This window comes from Elgaria multicarinata, chromosome 14, assembly GCF_023053635.1.
Source record: "Elgaria multicarinata webbii isolate HBS135686 ecotype San Diego chromosome 14, rElgMul1.1.pri, whole genome shotgun sequence".
NCBI lineage: Eukaryota > Metazoa > Chordata > Lepidosauria > Squamata > Anguidae > Elgaria > Elgaria multicarinata.
Window position 1 is genome coordinate 27,029,936 of NC_086184.1, and position 23,323 is coordinate 27,053,258.

The 23,323-nt window shown below is 47.1% G+C and overlaps 1 protein-coding gene across 1 annotated transcript; it reads left to right on the plus strand.

The window, feature by feature from the left end:
• Window positions 1–1,588: 1,588 nt before the first annotated feature.
• Window positions 1,589–18,784, plus strand: OSGIN1 (oxidative stress induced growth inhibitor 1). Its single transcript, XM_063140995.1, has 6 exons — window positions 1,589–1,734; window positions 4,942–5,044; window positions 11,289–11,425; window positions 12,187–12,378; window positions 13,975–14,066; window positions 16,196–18,784. Exons 2-6 carry the CDS (start codon window positions 4,987–4,989, stop codon window positions 17,205–17,207), a joined length of 1,491 nt encoding a protein of 496 aa, XP_062997065.1. The 5' UTR covers window positions 1,589–1,734; window positions 4,942–4,986; the 3' UTR covers window positions 17,208–18,784.
• The last annotated feature ends 4,539 nt before the right edge of the window (window positions 18,785–23,323 follow it).

Below are 23,323 nucleotides of genomic sequence, written 5' to 3' on the forward strand. Positions count from 1 at the left end.
AAACGCCCCTAGGACTTGTTTTGTCCTGTCTAAACAAGCATAGGATTGCACTTAATTACTACACCACAGTCTATCCCAAGATGTAGGGATAGCGAAATCCAGTGGAGGCTGGTGATCCCAATTTCGGCGGGGCTGTGAATCTATTCTGGGTTTCATCAGAACCAGCCAGAACTCCAAAGGTTCAATAATTTGGATAGCACTGTTGACCAAACTAGTGGAGGGGGGATGGGACACACACGAAACCAATCTGTTGGTTTTGCCCACCCCCATCACATTCAGCATTTGTTTTTAATTCCAAGTTTCTTTCCATCCAATAGATGAAGAAATGTGTGTGTGTGTGTGTGTTTTGTAAACCAAAAAAGCAAACCAAATTAAATCCACATCCACCCCTACACACGAGAGATTAGAGCAAAACCCTGCTGAATGCATCAACAGGTTTAATTTTATCACCAGAGGTTTGAATCAGGATAAAGGATTTAAAAATAAATAAATAAAAGCACACTGCATGTGTCAATAAGCTTATCTAGAGCCAGCAGTTTGTATTACCGATAACTAACGACTTTTAATAATATGAAGGTCGCTTTCTGCTTTTAATTTCCTCCTGGTCTCACTGTTTACAGTTTTTTATTTATTATTTATTTATTTAGAATATTTATATACCGCTCCCCATTGAAAAAAATTTCAGAGCGGTGTACAAGGTAAAATGAAAATAAAAACAGAATAAAACAGTGAAAACAAAATTTAAAAAGAAGCAAAAATCAGAAATCCAAGGCTGCATGTTAAAGAAAGGCTTCTTGGAATAAAGATGTTTTCAGGAGGCGCCGAAAGGAGTACAAGGTCGGAGCCTGCCTGACCTCCAGAGGCAGGGAGTTCCACAGGAGGGGCGCCACCACGCTGAAGGCTCTTCCCCTGGTGGATTCCAATCGGAGGATGGATCTATGTGGAACCACCAGGAGCAGGCCCTTGGATGACCTCAGTGACCGGGCAGGTTGGTAAGGGAGAAGGCGCTCTCTCAGGTATCCTGGTCCCAAGTTGTCGAGGGCTTTGTACACAAGTACAAGAACTTCCAACCTGGCCCGGTAGCGAATAGGCAGCCAGTGCAGTTCCCTCCGCAGAGGAATTTTTCTCCTGCACCCCCCCTTATATGCCCTGTAAAACCAGAAACTCTCCATAATACTCCAGGCATCTGATGCAGTGAAGAATGCCCCGAACAGTACACCAGAATAAACGTGTTAGGCTTTAGGATACCACAAGACTCTGGGTTGCAATAGACTACGGCTCCCCCTCTGGAAAAACAAACAAACACGCTTCTCCCAAACTTCCTTATCTTAATTTATCTTAAATTCTAAGCCATGATACAGTAACCGATGTGGGCAGCCCTGGCACTGGAGAGGAGGTGGGGATTTCTCTTTAAATGCTACCCCGGCTCCAGTTCTCCCTCCCTCTAGGCTGATGTTACTGCTGGGCTCCATTCATAAAGTGAGGAAGCGAGCCGGCTCCTGCTGAGTCATGCTTATGAGAACTTTTCCTAGCCCCGCCCCCTCCGTGCTCTGAGCTCCGCCCCCTCTCTGAACTGAAGGCTTGCTGTAATGTATTTAAGCGGCAGGCAGCCTGAGAAGGAGGGAGAGCGGGTGCTTTTAGAAAGAGCTGGCTGAGCCCTCCTTTTCTAGCCAGAGCGGCACTTGCGGCTGGAAAAGTTCTCCCTGGAAATCCCACTTCCTTTTTTTTTTCAAGGTAAGGCGACCTTAGAATGATGGGGAAAGTCTTGGCTTAAGCTACCAGTGGCTCTACGGCTGGTGCGAAATACATGCTTTAAAACGAAGAGAGAGAGAGAGAGAGAGAGAGAAAGAGGCATTGGAGGTCAAGGATTTGCTCGAAGTTGTGCCAGAGGAATTTCTTTGGCGATGGATCCACCTAACAGAAGGCAACTAACCCTCTAAGTAAGGGGAAGTTGAAAAGCTGGCTGGAGTTTAGAAAGCAGAAGCTGGTGAGAAAACAGTGCGGTGGAAATTCTGGGAGGATTAGCTCCTTCGTGCCTGTTAGAAATTGTAGCGATGGGAATCAAAAGCGCACCTGAACATGGCTTTTTCTGATATTTGGATGCACGTGGTGGTACTTCCTAACTTCCGTGCCCCTCTTCTGAATTGCTGTGTACAACTTGATTGGTATGAGGGGTGTGCTTATATAATCCTATCCAAGTGCCCCCCCCCCCCCAATAATGTTATGTGCCTTAGGTTTGGTTTGGAACAGGGTTGACAAGATGCAGTCCTTGGACTTGGAAGCGTCTCCAACTTCAATGGGTACGCATGCGCGAGCCGAGCTGGAGCCAAGAGAGGCCTCTTTTTGCTTAGCACACTTATGTAATGTTATCTCCATGGCGGGAGCCTGGGTATTGACAGTATGGATATGGAATCCACAGTTCAGAAACAAAGGAGTGGAAAAATACCAAGGAGGTTATCCAAGGGATCAAAGCTCAACTAAACAATAAAAACTCTGAAGTTTATCCTGGCTTGCTTCCGAATAATGCATGTGGGCGTCTACTTGGCGCATTCTTTCTGCACCATAAAAACGGTGGGGTGCATAATCAGTCATGTATTCTGCATTCAGAACATATTCCTCAAGTATGAAATGACTAGGCCGTATGAAGATGATTTGTAGCACTTCACGCTGAAGCGGGACAGGAGGCAGAAATTTTTATTCTGCTCAGGTGGCTTCCCTGATTCCCTTTCCGGTGGTCTGAGGTGTTCTATTAGCATCTCACCTCTTGCAAAGTTTACCTAGCTTCTATTAACAGCCAACATAGCATTGGCACTTGAAATAAATTAGTCCGTCTCCCTGAAACAATTGAGTAGCTGACCACCCAGCAAACTTCAGAGCGGTTGGGATGGCATTGGCCACCATGGTTGGTGGATGGGATTTAACTTTTAAAACAGCAGGGAGTGGCACGACAGAGGTACTTTAAGATCTTTGCTGTTAAATATTTTGTTTAGCTGTCCTACCTGGTCCAGTGAGCCTTTCCAGCAGAGATGAGTGTATGGGGGAACGCACCATCAAGGCTCTCCTTCATACCACCTTCACCTCCCTGAAATAACAATCTCTCTTGAGATGGAGCAATGTCAGTTCTTCTTCCATTTTTTGGGCTACTCCAGTTCTACTACAAACAGCGGAGGCTGGTGGCTCCGATGTCAATGGGGTGGTGAATCCACTCCAAGTTTCAGTCAGAACCAGTCAGCATTCTAAAGGAGCTCTCCAAACTGCGGAGTGGATTCATTGCCCCACTGACATCAGAGCCACCAGCCTTCACTGTCAGGGATGCTGACATCATCTCCCCCCCTCTTTTCCTATTTCCTCTGAATATGGCTACAATCACAGTAGCTGGCAAACAGGAATGGATTTTACCAGCAGCAATATATTTTTCCTCAATACAATGCAAAGTATTTGGGGGGCGGCTGGCTCTTGAGTAGGCCATTATGACCCATTTGCTTCACAAAAGACTTGCTCCTGGTGGAGATGAAAAGTGCTAGAATGTGTGTGTTGATCAACACACCTATCTGCCTCTTTGGGCATCCCCTTGGGGACCATCATGAGTTCCGGGCATACCTCCTCTGGGGGCAATAACACTGATGCATCAAGCTTGACTGCTGCATCAAGCATGCAGCGTCTTCCATGGGCTTGCAGGAGCCTCTGTTTAAGATCTAGACTAGGCCTTGTGCACCTACTGTAGAGTAAAAACAAAAGAATTAAAGCCATGTCTGTTCTACAAATACACAATCTAGAGTTACCGTTTAGCCATAACTTAGTCTATTATCATTGTCTTAAGATTTCATTAAGACCTGTAGTCATCATTTATCCAATAGCAAATGCATGTTTAAGAAAGCAACTGTCTTAAGATTTACTATTGTTTATTAAATATAGCAACTGCATGTTAACCTCATCATACTTATTACAAATTAAAAATTAGCAACTGCTTGCTATCAACTGGAAATATATATATAATTTAGCCATTGTTATGTCTTAAGATTCTATTAAGACCTGTAGAGTAAGCAACTGTCTCTTAATGATCTACTATTGTTTATTAAATATAACAACTGCATGTTAAACTTTGTTTTATTTTATTATAACTTTATTACAAATGCAAAATTAGCAACTGCTTGTCAAAACCTGTAATGCTTTCTATCAAACCAATTGCTTGTTAAAAATGTATACCCACAACTGCATCCTCTGAAAGTGATTACATTTGTGTTCTTTAGTCACCTGTTGGGTCCTTCTTTTGCTATCAGTTTTATTGTGGGAATCTCTCTCTTCCTTTTTTGCTCTCTGTTCTACAAAGGAAGCATGCCTTCTCCTGAACTAACAAGGCAGACTGGCCTTTGGAGCACTTCACATAAACTTTTATTGTAGCCTTCCCCTCCACCTGGTGCCCTCCAGATATGTCAGACTACAATTCCCATAATACCCAACCAACATTGCCATTGGCCATGGTGCTGCGATATGCCGGGGGTTGTAGTCCTACCCATCTGTAACCCTTTCAGCCTTCAAAGTAGGCCAGTGTGTTAGTCTCTTTTTTAAAAAAATGCAGATCAATGGCGGTGGTAGCTAAGATAGAGAGAACGTGAGGGTAGCTGGGGTCAAGAGTAGGCATAGTGCATTTGACCACTTAGGAAATGCCACAGGGCATGCATGTCAACAAGTCTAAAAAGCGCTTGGATCTCATTTTGGAGGGGAGGGAGAGTTTTGCACTCCAACAGCACCCTCAGAATTGATGGGGCAAATTCGCTGAAGTTTTCCAGTTTCTTGCCAAGTCTTCAAATATTTCTTTCAGCTCGATTGTGCAGGTACAGAGGTAGCTCTGTGTGATTCGCTTGGGGCAGGAGAGGCGCTGTTCAGCTTGACAACCATGTGCCAGTGATAACAAATATTTCTTTGGCCTTATCGTTGCAGGCTGACCCCGGGGGTCCTCGAACTCTGCCGGCAGACAAAGAGATCATGTTTCAGGCACATTTGGAACGGGGCCACGCCAAACCCCTCCCAGTGGTGATCATAGGTAAATACATTCCCAGGAGTAATCTATAGTTTCCAGAGGGCATTATCTCATCCAGCCACCCCTGTGCTCAACTCAAACTGTCGTTCCAAGATATAAGTAAAGCAAGAAGTGTCCTAGAATCCCCCCTTCCTGCTGTGCCATCTCGGTGCGCATGCAATCTTGCTGATTGGAACGAAATGGGATAGCATTTTTTTTAATGTTAATTTTAATTTGCTTTCCTTTGTACGCGTTGCCAGGACTCTTCTCTCTGAGGGGATGTGCTTTCTGGGAAACTAGAACGATATAGGGGAACAGGCAAAAATAGAACCACAAGTGAGTCTGCTGGCTTATACTTTTATTTTTTAAAATATATATATATATTGCCATGGATTTGCCCTTGCTCCAATTTAGGTAGATACAGAAGGAGAATTTACCTGGCAGTAACTTCCTCAGGGTATGTGACCACTTGGCTAGTTGTCCTGCAGTATAAAGAAAACTCCTCTGCCCGCTCCGATCAGATACGAGGGGGTTAAAACGATCACCTGCATCTGCCTAAGGAGTTTGCTTATGAAGATGCTGCACAAATTTATTTATTGATTACAGTTTTATACCACTCAATGGCCGAAGCTCTCTGGGCGGTTCACAAAAATTAAAACCATGAGGAACATAATAAAACAACCAACAATCTAAAAACCCAAATACAAAATACAATATAAAAAGCACAACCAGGATGAAACCACACCGCAGAAATTGATATAGGATTAAAATGCAGAATTAAAACAGCAAAATTTAAATTTTAGTTAAATTAGGTGTTAAAATACTGAGGAAAATAAAAAGGTCTTCAGCTGGCGATGAAAAGAATACAGTGTAGGTGCCAGGTAGACCTCTCTGGGGAGCTCGTTCCAGAGCCGGGTGCCACAGCAGAGAAGGCCCTCCTCCTAGTAGCAAGCCACTGGGATAGGTTTCCACTTGGTCTATATCCACCCTGGGTTGTTAGCTGTAGCACAGTAGCAGACAGGGCCAGTGTCAAGGGTGAATATCACTGGGTATCTGCAGAGGGCCCAGACTTCAGCAAGGGATCTCTGACAAGAGCCCTTGGGAGTTGTTCCTCCTTTTCACTGTTGCTACCTGCTTATTTACCTAACAACATAAGAAGAGCCCTGCTGGATCAGACCAAGAGTCCATCTAGTCCAGTACTCTGTTCACACAGTGGCCAACTAGCTGTCGAGAAGAGACCAACAGAAGGACACAGTGCAACAGCACCCTCCCACCCATGTTCCTCAGCAACTGAGGCTTACTGCCTCTGATACTGGAGGTAGCATGTAGCCATCAGCTGTAGTAGCCATTGATAGCCTTCTCCTCCAGGAGTTTCCACAACCCCCTTCTAATGCCATCCAAATTGGTGGCCATCATTATGTCTTGTGGTAGGACTGTGTGAAGAAGTCCTTCCTTTGATCTGTTCTGAATGACCCCGGGTTCTAGTATCACGGGATAGGGAGAAAATGTCTCACTATCCACATTCTTCACACCATGCTGGCCTCTTGCCCTGACCCAGGCCATGGTGAGAAGGAGGAGCAGGGGATGCCCCCGTCCTACTTGCTCAGTGATTCTCTGCCCATCGAGCAAGCAAGCTTTAGCAGTGATGAGAAGGAGGATGAGGAGCAAGAGCAGCTGGTGACGATTGGGGCAAGAAGGTAGACTCAGGGAGGGAGGCGGCGCCATTGAGGGTGTTTTGCCCCAGCGCCTTCTGAAATCTGGAGCTGGCAATAGTAGAGCCCATGTTTGGCATGCAGATGGTCTCAGGTTTAAGGTAGAGCCCATGCAGATGGCCTCAGGTTCAAGGTAGAGCCCATGTTTGGCATGCAGATGGCCTCAGGTTCAAGGTAGAGCCCATGTTTGGCATGCAGATGGCCTCAGGTTCAAGGTAGAGCCCATGTTTGGCATGCAGATGGCCTCAGGTTCAAGATAGAGCCCATGTTTGGCATGCAGATGGCCTCAGGTTCAAGGTAGAGCCCATGTTTGGCATGCAGATGGCCTCAGGTCAGCTCTTCAATCTACAAATAAAAAGTTCAGCATCCTGAGAATTCGCTTCTCACTTTTTTTCACACACCCTTACCAGTCAGAGGGGCATGAATCACCAAGTCTTGGTTCAAGGCAAGGCTCTTCTAGAAGATTAGTAGTCTTCCAAAATGGTAAGACTAGGAGTAACACAACATGTTTTAGTTTGCTCCAGAGTGTTGAAACCTTATGAAATCATTGTTGAACTTTGGTTTGGTTTATAACCAGAGCATTGTGGGAGCAAATACATCTCCAAAAGCAGGCAGCACCATAGCTAATCCTGCTGAAGCAACAGCACCCGCCCCCCCGAACATAAATTTCTGCTAAAATCATTGCCCAGACTTGAAGCTGCTTTATTCTCCCCTCCTTGCCCTGCAGGACACAGGTCTTGGATAGAGCCCTGCAGTGAAATGGCCTGTTTAGGGGGAAACAAACCCTAACTGTTATTAACTATCTCTTCCATTATTTGATCAGGATCTAAAGGATCAGGGTTTCTCTTCACCTTTTTAATGCTGTTTTGGACATAAAATGACTTGCTTTTTCCAACATCAAGTGCTCAAGGCAATGAAAAGCCATAACAAACAGCTTAAAATGCCGTAATGCTTCACTTTCAAATGCACTTATTTATTACATTTATCATAAATTATAATAAAATTGGTTTATGACATAACTAAGAGGTCAAATCCACACACATCATGATTCCTATGAGGTCTCCCATCCAGGTACGGACCAGATCCAGACTAGCTTAGCTGTACCTTTCCACAATATCCTCAGCCCCATGTGAATGAAATAGACCCTCTATTTGCATGAATTCTAACAAGACAGTGGCCTGATGGAGGTCCATGAGCAATTAGTTCCAAAACTGTGGTGCTACCACGATGGAGGCTCTGCCCCAAACCCTACAAGACCTTAAAACAGGCAATGAAAGGACTGGGAGCAGAGCTACCTGAGCAGATCCAAAGGACTAGGTGGAGATATTCCTGCACGTGCCCTGGGCAATTAACAGGCTCCATTGTATTATCTTGCCTAGTACAAGCAGCAGGGTGGACAGCTATCACCTTTCCCCTGCTCCCTAGTTACACAACAAATGCAAAGTTATTTTAAGTTTGCTTAGTTGGCAAGTGTAGTCAATGGGCCGCGTGCCAGCTTAGGGACTGCCCTGACTGCTTTCTCCAAACTTGGCTAGGCATCCTGGAAGATTCACAGGCTGAACCACTTTTTGGCGGACTGGTCCCATCTGCTCATTGTCTAGAGTTGGAATGCTGACCAATGAATGGGTCCAACGCTGTCAATGGAGTGCCAGTCAAATATGTTCTCCAGGATGACACGTTTATTTATTTATTTAGAATATTTATATGCCGCTCCCCACTGAAAAATTTCGGAGCGGTGTACAAGGTAAAATGAAAATAAAAACAGAATAAAACAGTTAAAACAAAATTTAAAAGATGCAAAAACAGAAATCCAAGGCTGCATGTTAAAGAAAGGCTTCTTGGAATAAAGATGTTTTCAGGAGGTGCCGAAAGGAGTACAAGGATGGCGCCTGCCTGACCTCCAGAGGCAGGGAATTCCACAGGAGGGGGGCCACCACGCTGAAGGTTCTTCCCCTGGTGGATTCCAATCGGAGGATGGATCTAGGTGGAACCACCAGGAGCAGGCCCTCGGATGACCTCAGTGACCGGGCAGGTTGGTAAGGGAGAAGGCGCTCTCTCAGGTATCCTGATCCCAAGTTGTTTAGGGCTTTGTACACAAGTACAAGAACCTTCAACCTGGCCCGGTAGCGAATAGGCAGCCAGTGCAGTTCCCTCAGCAGAGGAGTTACATGCTGGAAAGGGGCAGCTCCAGACAACAGCCGAGCTGCTGCGTTCTGCACTAGCTCCAGCTTCCGGAGCAGCTTCAAGGGCAGCCCCACATAGAGCGCGTTGCAGTAATCTAATCTTGAGGTTACCAGTGCCTGTACCACCGTTGTCAAGCTATCCCTTGACATGTTGACACAATAGTAGTGGTAGGAGTGAAGGCCCTTGGCTGTTCCCAGACATGCTGCAGCTTGGCTCACACATGCACATGCCTCATTTCAGATCTGCACCTTTCCATGCTACAGCTCACACCAGAAAGCCTGTTCTCTCTCCACTCCCAAATAAGCCATGTAGTTTAACTTCTACTTGCCATATGCTATAGGTAGAGGCATCTTGGGACAGGAGCACAGAATAGGTTGAGGAAGAAGCCAAGTCCCACAAACCATCATCACAGTGGCTCGGCTCATGGGGCAAGATTACCAGGAAGTCTATTGCATTTGCTCTGGGGAGGAAGGATGTATGAGAATTTCATTTTTGTTTGCAAACATGTGAACATGCCCATTTCGAAGCTCTGAATGCAAGTGCAGGGATGTGCCTGCCCCAAATATTTGCAAATTGTCAACCACATGCTCGCGTCTGTCTCGTTTCCGATTCCCAATTTGATTTGTACAAATGTCCTCAGTAGACTGCATCAGGGCCACTTTAATCTATGGAGGAAACTTGCGCAAATCGGGGGAAATTTGCACAAGATTTCGGTTCGATTGCTATCTGGAGACCAGGAGGTTTGAGAAGTCTGGTCTAGAAGATGGTTGTTGCTGGGATCAGCAGAGCATTCTCCAAAGCTGTTCTTTTGAAATAATTATTTCAATATGTTGACTAGTCATTTGGCCCAAGGTTTGCTACATTTTGTTTTGTTTTGAGAGGTGGGTGGGAAATTTCTCAGTCGCTAACTCTGTCCCTAGATGGGCCCATGATGGCAGCTTGAGAGAAAAAACCACCGCTCTCCAGACAAATTCAGATTAATAATCATGGCTGTGACTTTGCTTTGTGGCAAAGTGGACAGAGGAGGGGGGAACCAGTTGTGGCAACGGGCCACTCACCAGCTGTGTCACAGTCCTGTTCCCCCCCCCCCCCAGTTCCCATCAGCATTTAAGTTCTCTGCTCGTTTATTTTTGGAAGATGCCCTTTCCATCCAAGTAAGTCCTAGCGAGGGCTCTGAATTCCCAGCCTGTCATCTGAGCGCCTGGTGGCTTTGGATAGCACAGTATTCCCGCTTGGGGCCCTCTTTGATCAGTGCTTAGGCAGAAATGAAGCAGACTTAAATATAGCCCCAGAATAAATCTTGGCTCCCAGCTGGTTTTTACGACATGGTGACTGTGCCAAATGGAGCAGGGATGCTTGCGCTGTTGTGAGTTGCTGTGTCACCCTGAGCGGTTCCCTTATATTATGCAGCTGTTGTTACCCACCCCCCACCCCCTTCTTCCTTGACACGTTCTATTGAGCAATGCGGATTTGACTTGCAGAAAGTGACAGATGGTTGTGCAGAGGCACTGTAAAATATCAATCTAGCTAGGAGAAGGCGACTGAACATCCCGCAGAAGCTCTTCCTGAAACGGTTTCCAGGGATGTCCAAAGACACATTGGGTGCTAGGAGCAGAAAATCCAAATGGGCTCACTCATCTTCTGCAAATTAATTGGAGGCCCACAATGCAATTCGATACAGATTTACTTGGGAGTAAGAGCCACTAAGTTCCATGGGAATGACTCCCAAGTATGTAATGTTCATCCGTTGGGAAGTTCTCCTGCGCATGCCCTATTGAATTGAATGGGAGCCCTTTTATGCATCTCCCATTAATCGCAATGGGCCCTGCACTGCAGACTATTCTTATGTATTATGCCCCTTGGATCACACCTGTCTCTTTTATTTTGCCACCTTTAAAGGCAGCCCAAACCAGCTGCCGAAGGTAACTACTTAAGCCAGCATCTGCCTCTGGGGCTTCCTAAACCAGTTCTTAGTAGGCTTTCAGCAAGGTGCGTTCATAATGTCCTTAAACAGGTGCCATTGGAACAATATTTGATCTTCAGCAACAATCGGGCTCTAGAAAACGGTTCTGCCCTTGTCCTAGACCCTGGGCTTCCAAAAGGTAGCATCATGTCCTTCATGAGAAGACACAAGCGAATTTGACACAGAGAGCTTGAATGCAGTCTTTCAGTGGGTATTCACACTTTCTGAACAATAGAAGCTCAGATTGGTCTCCTGTTCTTGGCTTTACATATGCAACTGCATCCCAGTTGCATATGTACAATAGTCTGCCAAGAACCGGAACCCAGGCCTCCATCACTGGACAAAGTGCTTCCATTGAGTTGGTTGGTGCTTCAAATCTTAAAGATCCATCCGACTTTCTCTCTTTCAGGAAATGGTCCTTCAGGGATCTGCTTATCCTACCTCCTGTCTGGCCATGTTCCCTATGTCAGAAGAAGCTCCGTTCATCCAAATCCCATTTTGCAAAGGAAATTGGAAGAGATGCCTGAGGTTTCCATCTTGGATCAGGTTGGTACAGTTGCAGCATGAACCCCTTGACAAAGGAGATTGAGCTCTAAAGAAACTCTCTGCTTTAGCAAAAGGGAGAAGAATCCTTTATCTCGGGGGTGAGGAACCTCAGGTCTGGGAGCCAAATCTGGCCCTCCTAGGATTTCAGTTCAGCACTTGGGGGTTCCCCTTAAGGCCATACCCTTTCACCTGGCTCCAACCCCTTCCCCCCAACCACCATGAAATGCAGATGGAATGGATTTAACAAAATCTTTACACCCCTAAGTTAGAACTAAACAGTGCATCCCAGGGATGAGGAGCTACCACTTAAACCAGAAGGGGAGAAATCCTGTATTGACCTATTGAACATGCATTGAACACTTATGGAATTCGCTACCACAAGATGTAGCAACGGCCACCAAATTGGATGGCTTTAAAAGGGGGTTAGAGAAATTCCTGGAGGAGAAGGCTATTGATGGCTACTTGTCCTAATGGGTCTATCTGACCTCCAGCATCAGAGACAACCTCCCTATGTTTACCAGTTGCTGGGGAATATGGGTGGGAGGGTGTTGTTGTACTCATGTCCTGCTGATGGGTTTCCAGTTGACCGCTGATAAGCCACTGTGTGTGAACAGCATTTTAGACTAGATGGACCCTTGGTCTGATCCAGCAGGGCTCTTCTTATGTTCTTATGGGCCAGACAAGTGCTCACAGCTAAAGCCTCCTGAATCAAGAACTTGTGATGAAAAGGCAGGCATGAAGCTCTCTCTCCTTCACTCCAGGATCTTGAGTACCTCTCTGAAGGTCTGGAAGGCCGATCCTCCAGCCCAGCTGCTCTGCTTTTTGATGCTCTGCTGCGCCCAGACACAGATTTTGGGGGGACGACGGATTCCGTCCTGTCTTGGTGGCACCAACCCGAAAGAGCCATTCCTCACCTGGTTCTTGGCAAAAATCTTCCTGGAGGAGCCTGGCATGTAAGTGCAACTCAGCACATTAATGCCTGCAACGCAAGGGTGCACAACCTTTTAAGTCCTTTTTGGCACATGGGGTTAGGAGCTTGGGGTTGGCCACAGGCACATGCAAACACACACATGTGTGTTCTCACAGATACAACCAATGCACATATAACCTCCCTCTCTCTCTCTCTTCCCCTCTCTTTCACACACATACACACTTCCCCTGCAAGTGACCCTGATACAAACTGTCCTTTCCTTGCTGCTAGCAATGGTGGTGACAGAGCAGTCTGTATGAGGATCGTTGTGGGTAGCAAGGAGTGGACAGTAAAGCAGTGGGGAAATGGGTGAAAGAAGTCAGTTGTAGGGATGGGGTCAGGGCACCTTTTGGGGCTGCAGTAAAGTAAAACACCTGCAGCCCCCGAGTTGCTGGTTACTAGGGGTGTGCATGGACCCCCCGCTCCGCCCCGCGGGCCGATCCGAAAATTTCGGATCGGCCCGCTCCACTCCGCGCCGCTCCGCCCATACTCCGCTCCTCTTCGCCGCGGAGCTCTGGCTCCGAATCGGAGCTCCGCAGTGGAGGGGAGTGGCGCCAGGTAAGGCCAGGAGAGGAGGGCGGGAGGTTTACCGGGCCCTGCCGCCATCGCCGCCCGTGCGGCGACGGCGGCAGAGCCCGGTAAAGGACCAAGGGGGAGGGGGGCCTTACCTGCCTCCGTCCGCGGTCCGTCGGCGTCTTCAATTGAGCCCGCGGTTCAACCAGGAAGTCTGGGCCGCAAGCGGCCCAGACTTCCTGGTTGAACTGCGGGCTCAATTGAAGACGCCGACGGACCGCAGATGGAGGCAGGTAAGGGAGAGGAGGGCGGGGGGGTGTTACCGGGCCCTGCCGCTGTCGCCGCATGGGCGACAGCGACAGCGGCAGGGCCCGGTAAACCCCACTTACCTTTCCATCGGAGCTCCGGATCGAGGCGAAGGATCCGCCTTCACCTCGATCCTCTTCGCCACGCTCCTCCGGCCCCCCAATCCTCTTCGCCTCCGCCTTAAGGGCAGGCGAAGCCCCCCGCTCCGCTTCTAATTCGCCGGTCCGATTAGAAGCGGAGCACATCCCTACTGGTTACACACCCCTGCTATAAAGCATCAACTCCAAGTTAAAACGACAAAGAGCCTTGTGGCAGCTCAAAGACTCACAAATCCATTTATTCTGGCATAATTTTTTGTGGGCACGATCCACGTCATCAGATGCATGGAGTGTCGACTTCGCCTTGGCTGATCTATATGCACATGAATGCGCAGGGAGAGAGATGTAAGCAGTATTGTTAGAGGGAATTGAAATGCAAAGAGGTACAAATGATTAACATAAAACGGTGGCCATTCACAAAGTGTTGTGAATGGTACATGAATCTAGGCTCATGTATGGCTTTGCTTATTTATGATAAGCCAAAGGAAGACCAGACAGTCCAATTACCTCTTGTGCTCTTCAAATTTAGTTAAAGAATAGGCATATTAAAGGGACTGCCAATGTGCCCACGAGACTTTCTACAGTTCTGCTATCAGTCACGTCCAACCGTATTTACAGAGCTTGATGGATGTTCTGTCTTTGTTCTTTTCTTTTGTATTTAGTCTATTGAAGGATCCATGTTCACACTGAGCCAGGGAGACTGGATGGGCCTTCCTGATGTCCAGTTCAAAGACTGGCTGAGTAAAAAGAAAAGGTATGATCCCTTCCCAGTGAAAACAAATCAAATGAAAAACTCTCCTTAAATAGGGTGACCCTATGGAAAGGAGGACAGGGCTCCTATATCTTTAACAGTTATAGAGAAAAGGGAATTTCAGCAGATGTCATTTGTATGCATGCAGCACCTGTTGAAATTCCCCTTTCATCACAACAGTTAAAGATGCAGGAGCCCTGCTCTCTTGACCAGATACAAAAGGGGGGCAAGGCTCCTGCAGCTTTAACAGTTGTGATGAAAGGTGAATTTCAACAGGTGCTGCATGCATACAAATGACATCTGCTGAAATTCCCCTTTCTATACAACTGTTAAAGATACAGGAGCCCTGTCCTCCTTTCCATATGGTCATGCTAGCTTAAAGTTGTATGTGGTAGGCCCAGTAGATCCCAGACTACTTTGTTGTCCTGCTAAGGTCATCATTCCAGATGTCATGAAAGTGCAGGACATTGTTATTTAATGTATTTTCATTGTATTTTTTACTACTCTACAGCAGGGGTGGGCTAAAACATCTAGAAGGCCACAACTCCCATAATCCCTCACCATTGGCTATGCAGGCTAGGAGTGATGGTAGTTGTAGGCCAAAACATCAGGAGGGCCACAAGTTGTCCATCCTTCCTCTAGAGAGGGGGGATTGTGGGTGTTTCTGCCTCAGGTTGGCCTTGGAGACTAAACTTGAGGTGGGGGTCTTTTGATGTTCTGTCTCAGGCAGGAAAAAGGCCTTGGGCCAGCCCTGATTCATTCATGATCAAAGAGCGGTCTTGGCTACATGTAGAAACTTCTTTCCTTGGAGACTCGCCATTGTGAAGGAATCTTCTAGAAGGATCTCTGCCTTACTGAGGATGCTTTGTTGTAGGCACAGCTCAGTCAGTTCAAAGGTGGTTTGGCTTCTGCACCATGTTTTGCTTGCAAATCCACCCAAAGCCCTCTGGGTAAAGAAGATTAACCGTTACTTAATGTTCCACCTCAATTCTAGATTTCAGATGGAGATTGAGGAAATGAGCAACCAGTTGAGTGTACAACCCTAAACACAAAAGAGAAATAGAATGAACGTACCTGGCATTGCAGGGGTTGATCGTTTGATATACAGTTGCAATGGCTTCCCCAGCATCTCTGGGTAGGACTGGGAAAGAACCCTGTCTGAAACGGTGGAGAACCACTGCCAGTCATTGTAGGCTGGGGGTGAGAAACCTATTTCCTCCCTCATCACATTACCTCAGTCAAAACTTGTCAGGGTGTGCATTCCAGCAGCGGGTGAAGCCAGAGCCCAAAGAGGGTGGAGTTTGCGAGTGGGTCAAGGTCCACATGACACCCTTGGACCTCATGTCCCCAACTCTGGTGTAGGCAGTATTGAACCGGATGGGCCAATGGTCTAACTTGGGCTAAGATGGCTTCCATCTAGCTTCTTAGATGGCCCTTGAGGTATGAGGTACCCAGGCTGTGTGAAACCTTAAAGCAAGGGACTTGAAACATTTCCAATCCAGGGTCAAATTCTATTTTGGAGAAGCCTTCAGGTGCCATATTTCAGTGTTGTGTGGGGCAAAAGGCAAAATCAGTAGGGCCCAAACACCAAACCTGCCAGGTTTAGTTTAGCTTAAAGTTCTTGCTGTGAGAAACTAAGCTTTCAGAGAAGTAGTTCGACCTTTTAGAACGAGGAAAAGCTGCGAAGAAGTTGGTCAGCTGGGAACAGAAGAACGGCACCTGGCCATCTGAGGAACTCCGTAGAGCCAGATTGAGACTCTAGAAGAACCAAATTTGACCCTCCCACCCATGCACCCCAGCAACTGGTGTATATAGGCAGTCCATGAGTGGGAGGGTGTTGTTGCACTGGGTCCCTGGCCGACAGCTGGTTGGCCACTGTGTAAACAGAGTGCTGGACTAGATGGACCCTTGGTCTGAGCCAGCAGGGCTCTTTATACATTCTTAGGTTCTTCTGACCAATGGGTCAGACGCTTTTCCGCCCCTGTTTTCAAGGTTAAAACCAGCACCTAGAAATGGGCCCAGAAGCATTTGGGTAACTAACACAACTGGTGAAGAATGCATTGAATTCGTTGCCATAGGAGGATGTCTCCCTTGATTATCCACCTATACTGACAGTACTCTTCTTGTTACAGAGGCTTCAGAAATAACAGAGCAACGGCTGGAGACATAGTCCAGTATTACCAATACTATGTGGCTAAGAAAGGGTTAAAGAAGAACTTCCTCTGTGGCACTCTTGTGACATCTGTGAAGAAGTTGAGCATAGACTCAAAGGCCTGCTACGGTGACCGAGATTCAAGGGACAGCAGCTCTCAGTGGAATTTTTCAGAGAAGTCAAAAGCCCACCACCAAGTGGACAGTGGGAGTCTCTTCCAGGTTGATGGCTTGGTCACGACCATCAATGGCACGCAGCCCTTTTCGGTGTATGCAGAAAATGTGGTCTTAGCCACCGGGACTTACGATAGCCCGTCATGGCTGAGGGTCCAAGGGGAACACCTCCCTTTTGTCCATCACACGCTCTCTGCCCTTGAAGAAGCTGTGAAGGACAAGGAGATTGGCGTGATGTCTGACCCGATCCTGATTGTTGGTGCTGGGCTCACGGCAGCTGACGCCATCCTCTTTGCTCACCATTGCAACATTCCGGTGATCCATGCCTTTCGCAGGAGGGTCAATGATCCAGGCCTCATCTTCAACCAGCTCCCAAAGACGATGTACCCTGAGTACCACAAAGTCCACCAGATGATGAAAGAACAGGCCATCAGTTGCCCGGGGCCCTATGAATATTATGCCAGCCTTCCTGAGCATCACGTGGTGTCCTTCACCGAGGACAGGAAGTGCATCTTTCGCGATAAGAGTGGCCACCAAAAGGTGCACAACATTTCCATGGCTTTTGTGCTCATTGGCTCCAACCCCAATCTCTCTTACCTGCCCAACAATGGCATGGACTTGGCCGTAGACTGTGAGCAGCCGGTCAGCTCCAAGCGGAACCCCATGGATGTTGATCCCTTCACCTACGAATCTGTTCACGAGAAGGGACTCTATGCCATGGGGCCACTAGCTGGGGACAATTTTGTGCGGTTCGTCCAAGGAGGTGCTTTGGCCATAGCTGGCTCTCTGCTGAAGAAGGCCAACAAAAACCCTCCATAACACTTGCAAGTCTCCCCCTTTTTTGGGAGGAAGACACTGGTCAACCTTTAAGCAGAGGGGGAATGAATGCCTAGAAGCCCTTCCAGATATGAAGACCCACCACCGTAGCATCCTCTCGGCTTGCTTCAAAAATGCTGAGCTATAGATCGAAGAAGATGAAGGCAAGAAGATTGGGGGGGGGAGTCCGCTCTTCAATCTGCTCGGTGCCCAAACTCCTTAGTGCAGAACACGTGGAAGGGGGCAGGGTAGCAATTTCCCCCCGTTAGCCACATGAAAGATTGCTCGGGTATGCTGATTTTTTAATCCTCAGAGTTAAATCTGGGACACATTTTTCTCCCATCTATAGACAGCATTCTTTCAGCCTCCCCAAGCTTCAAGGGTCCCATCGAAATACTGTTCCCAATTGCTGTGGAACCAAATCATCCATGCGGGCAGTGAGAAGCTTGGATCCAAAGTAGCACAAAACAGTTTCTTCACATGCAGGGGGGTGGGGGTCTTCCCTGGGTCCTATTTGGGAGCAGCCCCCATCCCTCCTCAAAGTTGGGGGTGGGGGTCTGCCAGCATAAGTTTCCAGGGGGGGGTACAAGAAGCTGCATTAATGGATGAGAGGATCATCAATCCCTCCCATGCATGTGTGGAAATGCCTTCTGCTCACATGTGGCAGAAGCAGAGCTGGCATCAAGGGTAGGTGTGATTGGGCACCTGTGAAGAGCTCATAACCCACTGACAACTCTCCCCTGGGCTTGATCCTGCTCTTCACCATCACAGCCTGCTTGCTCTCCTGGCTCTGGTTGTGGCCCACATAACGGTGGTGGTGAGAAGGCGGAGCAGGAGATGCCCCTGCCCACTTGCTTCCTGGCTCTGTGACTGTCAAGCAAGCAAGCGGTAGCAACGATGTAGGGTGGCCATAGGGAAAGGAGGACGGCTCCTGTATCTTTCAACAATGGCGTAGAAAAAGGAATTTCAGCAGGTGTCATTTGTATCTGGTCCCTCTACAAAAGAGGGCAGGGCTCCTGCAGCTTTCACTGTTGTATTGAAAAGGGAATGTCAGCAGGTGTCAATTTGTATGCGTGCGGCACCTGATGAAATTCCCTCTTCATCACAACAGTTAAAGCTGCAGGAGCCCTGCCCTCTTTTCTAGCTGGTCACCCTAAATGATGGGAATGAGGAGGAGAAAGAAGAGCAGCTGGTGACAATGGCGGTGAGAAGGTAGACATTGAGAGAGGGCACCATGGAGGGGGGCTTTGCCCAAGCACCTCCTTCCACCTCCACCAGGTCAGTATGGCCAGTGGTCAGGAATGCTGGGAGTTGTCGTCCCATACATGTGAAGGGCACCTGGTTGGAGGAAGCTGCTTTATAGGGCAAGTTTGTCCTGAGCTGTATTCTGCAGCTAAAAGTGATCTTATGTACAACGGTCCACTGACAGCCCACTGGTCATCCACTCTCCACCTTTAACCATGTGAGATTTGGGTAGCCTTGTTAAGCAATACGGATGCCACAGCCGAAATGACAGGAAATCCTTTAATATTCCTCTTGTACGTTGCTGCCGACTTTAAGGCTACGTGCTGAGTTTTATCTATACAATTACAGTAAATGTGTTACTGATTTTTAAGTGAATCTTTTTTTCAAATAAGATTTTAAAAAACTTTTTATACATATATATATATATTATGGATTATTATTTTATTATTTTTGTAGATGGCTATTTTTAAATAAAATAATTGTGGTGCTCTACAAATTCATAGCCCTTTCTTCTGTGACCCAAATGTGTTCTCTTTTAAGGTGTTCAGATTATTCACGACCCAGGTCACTGCCTGGTTGGGGTGCTGCGTACCCAGTTAGCAACATTTTTGACCAGAGAGATACATGTGTAGTTTCTGTTCTGATGCATCTGGGCAATTTAAATAAGCATCTTGGGCTCACATCCCTTTTTATCAGATAAGTTTTGAAATTCAAACTATTTGCATCCGTGTTCCTTGATTGCTTCTTTAATCTGTTCATAATCTTGGTTATCTATTGATAACCACTCCTGAACTGCCTTTAACATCTGAGTTTACATGCTTGAGCAGAGGCAAGTTGAGCAGAGCCCTAAACAACTTGGGACCAGGATACCTGAGAGAGCGCCTTCTCCCTTACCAACCTGCCCGGTCACTGAGGTCATCCGAGGGCCTGCTCCTGGTGGTTCCACATAGATCCATCCTCCGATTGGAATCCACCAGGGGAAGAGCCTTCAGCGTGGTGGCCCCCCTCCTGTGGAACTCCCTGCCTCTGGAGGTCAGGCAGGCTCCGACCTTATACTCCTTTCAGTGCCTCCTGAAAACATCTTTATTCCAAGAAGCCTTTATTTAACATGCAGCCTTGGATTACTGCTATTGCTTCTTTTAAATTTTGTTTTAACTGTTTTTATTCTGTTTTTATTTTCATTTTACCTTGTACACCGCTCCAAAAATTTTCAATGGGGAGCGGTATATAAATATTCTAAATAAATAAATAATAAATAAGTTGAAAAGTTGATTAACTCCTGCAAGCTCCTCATAGAAACACAGTGTTGGAAGGGACCTCTAAGGCCATCTAGACCAATCCCCGTATTGATGTAGGAAACCCACTTCTAAAGCATCCTTGATCGGATGGCCATCCAACCGATTGTCTTTCCTCCAACCCAGTACAAAGGGGATGTCAATTATAAGATTTGAGTAGGTTTGCCAATCAACCCGTGGGAACATGGCCCAGATCTGGGTTTGACCTCAGGGACAATTGACTTTTCCTTAACAAAAACAAACTTGGTGTGGTTGTTAGATTTCCCCCCATCCAACGCTTCTGTCTTTCCCACTTAGTTTCATCAGGGGTGCAGAAACTCAGATGTATACTGTGAGTTCCCTCACCCAGCCCTCTGCAGGCTGTGTGATGTCAGGTGGGTGTGGCACAGTCCTGATGCCATTTGCTCATTGCAGGAAGGAGGCGGGGAGATCAAAGGTGAAATGGCTGAGCCCCCTTCAAACATGCTCATTCTGGCAAACATATTTGGGTGTGGGGGTGGGTGGGGGGTCGGGTTGTCCACTAATCACATTGCAAGCTTGGAAATGTATGGACCATAGATTAGATCTGATTCCTTGTTCAGTCTAGAAGATGCCAACTGAGTAAATCCTGATCTAAAATGAACTGAAACAGATTTCTCATGCATCCCTAATTGGTGGGTGTCTGTAGCAGAAAGGATTCATGGAGCCAGAAGTACCATCGGTGACTCCAAGTGCAGGTGTCATGGCTAGGCATGGTTGGACACCTGCCAAGGTCTCACACCCCAGGAGGGGGCCACTAACCCAGCCCTCCTAGAGTCGCTCCTCTTCATTGTTGCAACCTAATTGTTGACCAGCATCTTGTTCTGGCCCAGACAATTTTGAGGGGTGAGAAGGAGGAGGAGCAGCAGATGCCACGGCCTACTTGCTCTCTGGCTCTCTACTTGTCAAGCAAACCAATTATGGGAAAGAGGAGGAGGAGCAAGGGCAAATAGTGGCAATGGCAGTGAGAAGGTAGACACCCTGAAGGAGGCTCCTATGGAGCAGGTCTTGCTCAAGGGCCTTCCGAATCCTTCATCCAGCACTGGAGACTCCCTTAACAGTCCTGGCCAAAATGACCAAGTACCTCTTCTGTTAGGGTGATGGCCTGATTGCATTCAATACATCAATGTTCCTCAAGTCTTCTGAGTGGCTTGAACTGCCATAGATGTGTGGCACATCTATGGCACATACTCCATTCTTGGTATTTGTGGGCACATTCCTTGACTCCCTGCCCCTTCCGATTTCTTTATTTTTAAAAAATGTTTTTTTAAAAAAAATTAAAATCATTTTAAAACTGGGAGGCTGTTATGCGGCTCACATGAGCACCAGGGGCAGCCCAGCACTTCAGGAAAACCTAAAAGAAGGCAGCAGAGGAAAACATTCTGGACTAGTGGGGAATCAGTTGCTCTCTCTCTCTCATTTTGCTTGTCATTTTTTGCTGAGGTCTCTGGGTTAGCTAACTGCAGGGGTTTGGGGTCCATTTCCCCCCCCCACACACACACACCATGGGCCACACTCCATAGGCGCCCCACACACCTTCAGGACCCAGGGGACAAACTAATTAATTTGCTATCAAAAATTGGTGGCAAACCACAATGGACATCTAAGGCATTTTAATCTCACTAGTTTTCAAGCGAGATGTGGCCGTTTCAGACTTCTGTAGTGGCAGTAAAACACTACAGAAACCTACCTAAAGCAGCCAAATTCTGTTTTTTTACAAGCAAGATTTGGATGCCGAATTCAATAGCCAACCAGCTGTCAACCAGGAACCCACAAGCAGGTCATGGTGCAACAGCAACCTCCTGCCCATGTTCCCCAGGAACTGGTGTACAGCTTACTGCCTCTGATACTGGAGTTAGCACTTGGCCATCAGGACTAGTAGCCATTGATAGCATTCTCCTCCAGGAATTTATGCAACCACCTTCTGAAGCCATCCAAACTGGTGGCCATGGCTACTTCTTGTGGTAGTGAATTCCAGAGTTTGTCTATGTGCTGTGTGAAGAAGTCCTTCCTTTTATCTGTCTTGAATCTCCCACCAAACAGCTTCATGGGACAACTGCAGGTTCTAGTATTATGAGAGACGGAGAAAAATGTCTCCCTGTCCACATTCACCACACCATTGTGGTCCAGAAAGACCCTCTTCAGATGGCCGGCTAAGCCATGGTAGTTAAGCATTTTGAGCAAACCATTATGGCTTCGCGTGTTGTGTGAACCATTCCTAACCATGGTGCCTGCATAACCACTGTTTAAATGTGCTCGCTAACCAATTGCTTCAAAACGTTTAGTGGCTTAATCATGGCTTAGCGTGTTGTCTGAACTAGGGTGACCATATTTGGGAAACCAAAAAAGAGGACACCTACTGTGTGTGTGGGGAAGCAGCTTTCTGAGTCCTGCAGAAAGTACGTCATTCCCCCACCACCTTAAAGAACCTGATTGGAGTGGAGGAGGGGAAAGGATTTCATTCTGCACCACCACCATCCACTCCAATTGGGGCCTTTTCTATAATGTCCACGAATGACCCACTTTCCCCTTTAAGACCTCAATTGGAGCTCGGGGTGGGGGAATGATGTGCTTCAAGAAAGCATGTCATTCCCTTCTGCCATGCTAATGGCAGCCTTAAAGGGGAAGGTGTGTCATTCCAGGACATTATTGAAAATTATAGAAAATCCCCCCTGACACCATGGAAAGAACAAAAACCAGGACAAATCCGGGGAAATCCTGACAGTTGGTCACCCTAGTCTGAACAGAAGAAAGAAAGAAAGAAAGAAAAGAGAAAGAAAGAAAGAAAGAAACCTGGCAACAACCCTACTTTACTTCCTGAAAATCTCACTCTTATGGAGCCTCACAAAAGAAAAATATATATAATATAGTTAGATCAAAGTATAGAGCTGTAAAGTAGGATAGTCAGAACTTGGGGGATATGGGAGTGTGGCCTTGGCCACTCCCAGAGGCTTCTGGGAATACGAGGCTCAACTTTAGCCTTATGCATGTGACTTTAGGGTTAATGTACAGTATCTTAATCAAAGCTTTGGGCCTGCGTTTCCCCCACATGATTACTCGAGATGTCTCCAACAAATGGAGAAATGAAAGGTCATCGAGAGACTGTAAATGGATGTCGCCTTCAGCCATTCCCGCATTTACACTGGCCCTTTTGACATCAATTGTAGTCACAGGAAGCGCTTCCTCAGTGTTCAAAGACATTTTCAGTTACTCCACGCAAGTGGGAATCAAGGAGAGGCAGAGGTACTTGTGTAATGGAACTACTAAGAGAAGATTGAGGGGAGACATGATAGCACTCTTCAAATACTTAAAAGGTTGTCACACAGAGGAGGGCCAGGATCTCTTCTCGATCCTCCCAGAGTGCAGGACACGGAATAACGGGCTCAAGTTAAAGGAAGCTGGATTCCAGCTGGACATCAGGAAAAACTTCCTAACTGTTAGAGCAGTACGACAATGGAATCAGTTACCTAGAGAGGTTGTGGGCTCTCCCACACTAGAGGCCTTCAAGAGGCAGCTGGACAAGCATCTGTCAGGGATGCTTTAGAGTGGATTCCTGCATTG